This window comes from Poecilia latipinna, unplaced genomic scaffold, assembly GCF_001443285.1.
Source record: "Poecilia latipinna isolate Pla-1442-1.1 unplaced genomic scaffold, P_latipinna-1.0 Scaffold3273, whole genome shotgun sequence".
In the NCBI taxonomy this organism is placed as follows: Eukaryota; Metazoa; Chordata; class Actinopteri; order Cyprinodontiformes; family Poeciliidae; genus Poecilia; species Poecilia latipinna.
In genome coordinates, this window is record NW_015115889.1 from 35,512 (window position 1) to 44,164 (window position 8,653).

Consider the following 8,653-nt stretch of genomic DNA (forward strand, 5'->3'; position numbering starts at 1 on the left):
CTGACATAATCAAAATGTATATTTTTGTTTTTCCCTTTTCTTTAAACACGTGTTTGCGTCAGAAATACAAGTTCTGTCTGAGCCTCCACATGAAAATGAGTCGTCAGGAGTTCTAACATTATTTTCTAATAAAGTTGAGCTGGAGCTTAGCCTTATTGTTACAGCAAAGTACAGTGTGAAGTTCAACCAATCAGCCTGATGACACTGCCCCTCGTTTGCGTTCATCTTTTCTTGATGACGATCCTGCAATGCACAAGGAAAAGTAAAGGAGACACGGAGTGACAAGAGCAAAAGGAAAAGATCAAATGTACAAATTTCTCGATTAAAACACATATTTAAGGAAAAACAAAAACGTATAAATTTCTGCCTTTTTGTCTAATTATGTCAGTTTTGGTCCTCTATACAGGTGGGGGCGGGGGGTGAGGGGTCGCTGATCACCCACTTACTGGAAACCTTTTCTTTTCTACTGCTAAGAATAAAACCAAAACTAAATGTGAAATCCAGAAAGTCTTATTCAATAAATTAGGTCATACATCAGGCTTGTCAGAATAATATTATCTTTCAAAAATAACTGTTCAGCAGGTATTAAATATGTTATGAAATATAAATATGTTAAAATTTATCTAATTAATCTATATAATGTCTTTCATGTGGTGATGGAACTGCTGACAGGAACTTTTCAGTCTAATTCATGAGATCAGTCTGTATATTTGCTGGATGCTTTCCTGCAGTTGAAAAGTTTCACAATTCAGAAATATTTTTTGTGAAGAATTATCACAGTTTTATTTTTTTAGTGCTAAAAGCATCAACAACATAAGATCCTATAACAATCAAAATGTTATTACAATTTTCAAAAACAGATTAACTGTGTAACCAAATGAATCAAACTTTGTATTTTTCAGTTATGTGATTCTGACTCTACAGCTGTCCCTCAGGCATAGCGTCCTAAAGGACTGGTGGGGACATGTCCCCACTGGTATGGACATGTCCTGAGGAGAAGTTTAAAAATAAATGAGTGAAAACTTTTGCTATAAGAAATAATCATGAGATAAATAGAGTTGACCGTCTATGAGATGTGTAATAATCTGTACATCTGCAAATCAGTTGTTAAAATTCTTTAGTTGGTCAAACTGGTTAAAACTGCTGAGTCCTATTTTATGAGCTGTTTTTACTTTAGAAAGAGGCAGAACCAGTTGAATTTCCAGTCAACTGGTATCAATAAAATCTATCAGAATCTGGCAGCTTGTGTGCTAACATAGATTTATCTTGCTGGTTGTGAGGTAAATTATGAAGTTCATCCTGGACTGACAGTCATTATGCTGATTAAAGACTGGAGCCATTTTGTTCAGAGGAAATGGAAGAAGATGTTTTCTGGGCTGTTTTCCACATATAGGAAACCAAATTCACAAATTCAGCTTCGTTGCCTCAAAATTTTATTCACAGAAAAATGACTAAGTCTTTTCTTACTTGTTAACCAAAGTCTGAAGTTCAGATCAAATAAATGCATCCACTGATTATTTAGCTGAAGAAAAACACAAAGTTAATATACAGGGAAGAATTAAACAATAAAAAAAATAATAAAAAATTCTTATTTTAATGGGCTTTAAATTTGAAATTCCATCTCAGATGGTATTTACTGGGTGTCTCCTAGAGCCAGTAGTAACTCCTTCTTTTCCTTTATGTGACCAACATCTGATCTTTTCTTGACTTTCTGAACAACACAGATCTGATTTTTACAGATGTGACCCAGACCTCTTGGATATCTGGTTATAGTAGTTCTGGGTTTATCAATGAAGTTTAATTTTATTGTGACTTTTTGTTTGTCTAATTCAGTTAGTTTTAGTTTTCAGAGTGGCATTGCTAGTTTTTATTATTACTGGTTAAATATTACTTAGCTTTAGTTTTTATTAGTGTTATTTTTTTCATGCTTTGGTTCATTTTTATTAGCAGAATTCAAAAAAGTCCAAGTATTGTACAAACCGGATTCCAAAAACGTTGAGACACTAAACCAGTGTTTCCCAACCCTGGTCCTCCAGGCACAAGTTGGGACACGGCCATTTTTATCACAGTGTGGCATCTCCTCCCCTTCTTACAACACTCAGACGTCTGGGGACAGTGGAGACCAGTTTCTCAGGTTTAGAAGTAGGAATGCTCTCCATTCATGTCTAATACAGGCCTCTGACTGTTCCATCGTCTTGGGCCTCTTTGTCACACCTTCCTCTTTATGATGCGCCAAATGTTCTCTATAGGTGAAGATCTGGACTGCAGGCTGGACATTTCAGTACCCGGATCCTTCTCCTACCATGATGCTGTGATTGCTGCAGAATGTGGTCTGGCATCATGTTATTGAAAAATGCAGGGTCTTCCCTGGAAGAGACGACGTCTAGATGGGAGCACATGTTGTTCTAGAACCTGAACATGGCTCTCTGCTTTAATGGGGCCTTTCCAGACATGCAAGCTGCCCAGGCCACCAGCTCTCATCCAACCCCAGACCATCAGTGATGCAGCTTCTGAACGTTGATAACAACCTGGGTTATCCTTGTCCTCTCTGGTCCGGATGACATGGCGTCCCAGTGATCCATAAAGAACTTCAAATCGTGACTCATCTGACCACAGAACAGTCGTCCATTTTGCCTCCCTCCATGTTAAATGAATCCTGGCCCAGTGCAAACGGCTGAGCTTGTGGAGCTGCTTAGAAATGGTTTCCTCTTTGCTCTGTAGAGTTTCAGCTGGCAGCGGCGGATGGCACGGTGGATTGTGTTCACTGACGATGCTTTCTGGAAGTATTCCTGAGCCCAGGCTGTTGTTTCCTTGACGTTCCTGTTTGAGGTGCAGTGGCGTTTAAGGGCCAGGAGATCATCAGCATCCAGTAGTTTTACAGCCTTGGCCCTTACGCACAGCCATTGTTCCAGATCCTCTGAATCTTTTGATGATGTTATGCACAGTTGATGATGATAACTTAAAAGTCTTTGCTATTTTACGCTGGGTAACACCATTCTGGTATTGCTGCACTATCTGTCTGCACAACAATGGTGGAATTGGTGATCCTCTCACCATCTTGGCTTCAGAGAGACTGACTCTCTAAGAAGCTTTTTATACCCAATCATGTTGTCAATTGACCTAATTAGTGTTAATTGGTCTTCCAGCTGTTTGTTATATGTTCAATTTCCTTTTTCCAGCCACTTATTGCTACTTGTTCCAACTTTTTAGGGATTTGTAGACACTGAAATTTTGAATCAACATATTTTTCCTTTAAAATTTTACATTTACTCAGATTAAACTTTTGATCTGCCATCTATGCCCTATTCTGAATAAAATATTGACATTTGCCATCTCCACATCATTGCATTCAGTTTTTATTCACAATTTGTTTGTAGTTTGATTATGTTCATCTATTGGGCAATTGATACTCAACAGAAGATGCTATTTTCCAAAAATGGATCCAGTGATTGTTAAACACCAACCAGCGGCGTCACCATCATCATCATCTCAGCAGAGAGGGACACGACATTTTCAGATGTATTTTAAGTGATTTATCATCATGTCACTTTCATCAGCAGCTTTCATTAGTGATCATTGGCCACTGAGAGCCTCAGAGCAGCATGAGGGAACACACTGTAGTGCTTTAACTAGACACTAACAAAGTTTTAGCTGCCAAACTCTGAGTTGACACAATTATCCTCAAATATTTACAGGATCAGCAGCAGATCAGCCAAATGGCAGCACAAGACATAGTGTTCAGAAAAACAACATTCCTATGTGCAAATTATGACTTAAGTTAACAGCCTAAAACGCCCCATGATTTAATTTAATGGCCAAAGTGACATGAGGGAGGGACATTCAGGCTGCTGCCCCAGAAACCTGCCCAGGGATAATATTTTAATATAATTACTGAAATTACTTTGTTATGCAGTTGCATATAACATGCTAACAAACGGCACAACTCTTACAGATAGTTTATAAATAGGAGACATAAATAAAAGTACAGGAGTAATCCATTCAAAATGAGTCTTTATGTTTTATTTGGAGAAATTTCTAATAGTTCTTCTCACCACAGATCCAACTTTTGTCTTTACAACGAACTTCTCTTATAAATATGACAGTTTCCATTTAGATTTGTGATTCTATGCATCAGAACTTCAGGATGACCTGCTTCATGTTCAGTAAATTAGATGAAAAGTATTTCAGTAACTCAGCTCACAAGTTAAACACATCATACAGATTAATGCCCCACAAGCTGTTTTAAACTTTTATTTAATGACGATTTGTAGCTTACAGCTAATGAAAACATTTCTGATTAATAAAAACCTTAATGCAGGAATGTGGGTCTAATGTTTAATATCTGCCTAAGTTGTTTTCAACATCTGATAAACGAGCCCATATTTAATTTATTAAATATGACTGTAAATATGAGGTGGTGATTGTTCACATGGTGCTAATATTATGTAACCAGGATGAGGAGAAGCTTAATGTGGGACTTTTATAGCAGGAGCCGCTGCTCCATGTGACCCGACTGCAGAAATCAATGTTACTTCAGTTCATGGTGGCTTTAGCTTACAACAATTTAACTGTTTACTTATCACAGTCGATTTAAAGAAGCAGCTTGGCAGGATTACATGAAACTTCACTGACTTAAATCAGTTTCACACCCAAAGTCAGAAAACGTTCAGCAGCTTAACTTCCCTCAACACGTTTTCCAGATTCAACGGTGAATTTTTAAAGCTAGAAGTTCATGAGGAGATGAAGGCGGCACTGGATCTCCAGGAGTCGTTTTTTAATAATAATAACAATAAATTTAATTTATAATGCACTTTTCATTAATAAAAATCTCAAAGTTCTACATGGTTTCACATTTTTGACCCGGTTAACTTGAATAAATCTTCTAAATAAGGCCGTGGGGGGTCAGGCCTTCTGGATGACTGTAGTTTGGTGTTGGTGACTCTGGAGGTGCTGCGTTTCCTCCTCGCTCTTCCTGAGGGAGGAACTAACGGGTCTAACGGTACCTTCCTGGTTTGCAGTGGTTCAGTGGATCGATTCCTCTCTCACCATTAATTACTTTCAAACTACAAATAATCATAATGTGACTTGGATGTAACACAGCGATTTATAGAAATGTAGTGAAGTAGAAAGTACAGATACTTTCTGTAAAATGTAGTGGAGTAAAAGTAGAAAGTATCCATGATTAAACCTACTAAAGTACAGATATGTTGAAATTGTACTCAACTAAGATAATAAAGTAGTAATACTTTTACATCCCAGCTCTGGTTAACCCAAATAAAAACAAATGAAACTAAGATTTGTCCAAATTAATAAACATTTATGATTCCTTCTGGTTGGTCATTGTTGCTTTTTCGTCTTATTGCTGTGAGAAACTTGGAAACTGGTTTCTGGAAACGGCTCACTAACTGCATCTGTTAAAGAAAAACAAAACATGTTTTAAATATGTTTTATAAGTACTAAAACAACCTGACTGGACTTGATGAAAACACCATCCAGTTACAGTCTGTCCTGTTGGAAACTCAACATTCCTGCCAGCTAAGATGAGCTGCAGGAAGAAATAAAATTCACCAACAACAACCAATTATAATTTACCACTTCAGACGACAGATGATCTCATGAGAGGGAGAACAGGATCGATATGTTTCACCTCCTCCATTAGCTTTAAGGTTACGAACAAAGCAAAATGTTTAAAAGGTTAAACTAATGCAAAGGTTGTGAGCAATATGACTAACTTATTAATTAGTTAACCATAAATCCAGAATAATTTTCAGCCCTAATTCAATAATAAATGAATATTCTGGTCTTTGTATTGGATCTGTTATAGAGCTGAGACTCCAGTTCAACTGGTTCATTCTCCAAAACACAACAATATTCTGACTATGCAGATGATTTTAGTCTAAAATGTATTTTTAATTTCAAATATTTAATTTGGTTTATATTTTTTTAGGGTTGTCAACATGAACACATGCTATTAATCTGAAAGTTTTAACTTGGTTAAATAATGCAGATTAATCCAACCACCTATTTCCAGAACCAGATGTGTTTCTGGTTCTGGACCGGTTCAGGTTTCCTCAGTCTGACCCACAGGCTGGACCAGGTGATCACTGTCTGACCTTTGACCCTGAGGTCCTTCCTCACCACCAACTGCTCGAAGTCATGATGTATTTATTTTCAATGAAAGCATTAAACTATGAATGAATGATGATAGTTTAGATTCATAATAACTGTGAGGTCAGAGCTCCGACTGCAACCTGCTGCAGGACCAACATGGAGGCCGAGTCCAGTTCTGCTGACCAGCTGGACATGAAGGAGACGCTGATGTGTTGGTGATTTTTACTGCTATAAATCCATTAAGATTATTAGACCCACTTTTTTACTTCCTTCCATTAAACTATGATCAGTTATGACACTAGCAAAGTAACTGGCCAAGTGACCAGATAATAGGAGTAGTTATCGAAGAGTGGAGGAAATAAAATTCATTCTATAAAACTCTGTTATTAACATTTTAGTAATGATGTGTTCATAAAACTACTGAGATAGAAACTTGATGTTTCTCCTGGTATTTGGACCTGCAGACTGAGACCCTGAACGGTTCAAACCCAGTTCAGAAATACCAGTTGCTATGCCTTTCCAGTGACCTGCCTCCAACATGAAGGGAGCTTTATAGCTAAAACTGATTGATTGAAATAAAACAAAGTTTGACATAATAGACTCATATTAACCAGCTGAGATCATCAATGAGCCTCAGAGACTCTGATAGATTCAGATTTTCTATTTATTAATTTAGTTCCTCCAATAAACTGGTGAAATGTTTTTTCCTGAAGCTTTTATGGCTGTTTTGATCAAATGTTTTCTTTAAAAAAAATAAAAGCATAGCAGAAACTCCTGCAGTTTTTATTGTGAACACATTTTTTTAAACATTTAAAATTGTTTCCGGAAGCTGACCTTTGACCCTGAACCGGTCTGTTAGGTTCTCACAGCAGCTTGTTGTTCCAGCAGCAGAAACTGATGAGTCTTCATCACCTACACTGATCACACTTTGACCTCTGACCTCTGCTCTGTGTTTCCTCTCCTGTAGGTCAGAAAAACGTGACGATCAAAGCTGAACCTGGAGAGAACGTCATTCTGCCATGTGAAGATCCTGATCAGGGGGAAATCATAGTCGCAGAGTGGAAGAGAACTGATCTGAGAGAAGAATTTGTCCTCCTGTACAAAGACGGGCAGATCAATCCAGCAGACCAGCTTCCGTCTTACAGGAACCGAGTTGATCTGCTGCTATATCAGATAAAGAAAGGAGACGTGTCTCTGCTTCTGAAGAACACAACGACTGATGACAGCGGGACGTATGAATGTCGAGTTACTAAAGGAAACGTTGTGGAAAAACTGATCAGCACCATCAGCCTCCAGGTTTCTCCTCCAGGTGAGAGTTTGTCTCTGGATCAGAACCAGCAGCTTCCTGGTTCTGATCCAGATCAGATGATCTTCAGTCATCTCCTACCTGAAGATCAGACTGGAGGTTAAAGGTCACATACAGTATTTGATTAATTCTAACCTGTAAACTTTGATTCATGCCAATTAAATTTGATTGAATCTTTTACCATTTTATGTCCGACTGTCCAGGTTATGTTGTGTAAAACATCACCAAACAATCAGGTTTATTTCTATATTGTGAACAACAGACAGATTATTAAAGACAGTCAGTGATGAAGCAGCTCCAGATGAAAAACTCCACCAGGTGAACTTCTGGTGACGCCATGAAAAGACAAGCAGCCTGATTCCTCCACTCTGGGGAAAGGTTTTTAAAGCTAGATTATATTTAACAACATGGTGGATATTCTACAACAAATTGACAAATTACAAAAACTACAGATGTCTACTGTCAGGAAAGAAGCTGATAAATGTAAATAAACTACGGAGAAAGAAACCTGCCAACATAAAGACAACATGGAGACGAAGTTACAGAGTTAAACCAACTGAGAAAGGATCACGCTGATGCTAATAACAATCTGAAGCTACTTTAAGGGTTGAATCATCACTGACTGAACGAAAGACAAAACGTAAGCAGGAAATAACCGACACCAACCACAGAGCGAACGGAGGACCAGCTGCTCCTCCATGAGCTACGACTGATGCTACAGAGAGAAGCTAATCGCTCAGCTAAATGTGAGGAACTGAATCAAGAGCGAGACGAAACAATCTACACATTTATGGAAGAGGGAGAAGAAAAGAACAACATGATGCCACCTCACTCAGACTACTGCAGGATATGGATCTGTGTAGACTAGCAGTTCTCAGCATGGGCGTTCAGAGGACAGCAGGGGGCGCTGGCGGAAATTTTTACAAAAGGGGGGCGCTGGGATGCCTCTGGGGGCGTTTGGTTGAAGGTAAACTTTACACCTTAAATGCACAACAATACCAGTTTAGACTTTGAGCAACTTGGTAAAACTGTATTGTGTAACATTAGATCATGCTTGGCTGCAACTCTATCGATGGCAGCTCTCCTTGTATTCAGTATCTGTAGCTTTTGGCGCAGCTCCGTTCTCCTGCTACTAGTAGCTTCACCGCATCAGTTCAGCGTTACACCGGCTAATGATGGTGCTGTGCTTCACTTTTTCTGGTATTTTTGTACAGATGTTTTGGCAGTTCTGTGATC

The 8,653-nt window shown here is 38.4% G+C and overlaps 1 protein-coding gene across 1 annotated transcript in view; it reads left to right on the top strand.

The window, feature by feature from the left end:
• LOC106940543 (myelin-oligodendrocyte glycoprotein-like) overlaps positions 1-7,605 on the top strand; it is a 12,972-nt gene extending 5,367 nt beyond the window's left edge. Inside the window, exon 3 of the mRNA XM_015023310.1 lies at positions 7,079-7,605. Within this exon, the coding sequence (XP_014878796.1) occupies positions 7,079-7,521 (443 nt within the window). The 3' untranslated portion in view covers positions 7,522-7,605. The remainder of the gene's footprint in view (positions 1-7,078) is intronic.
• The last annotated feature ends 1,048 nt before the right edge of the window (positions 7,606-8,653 follow it).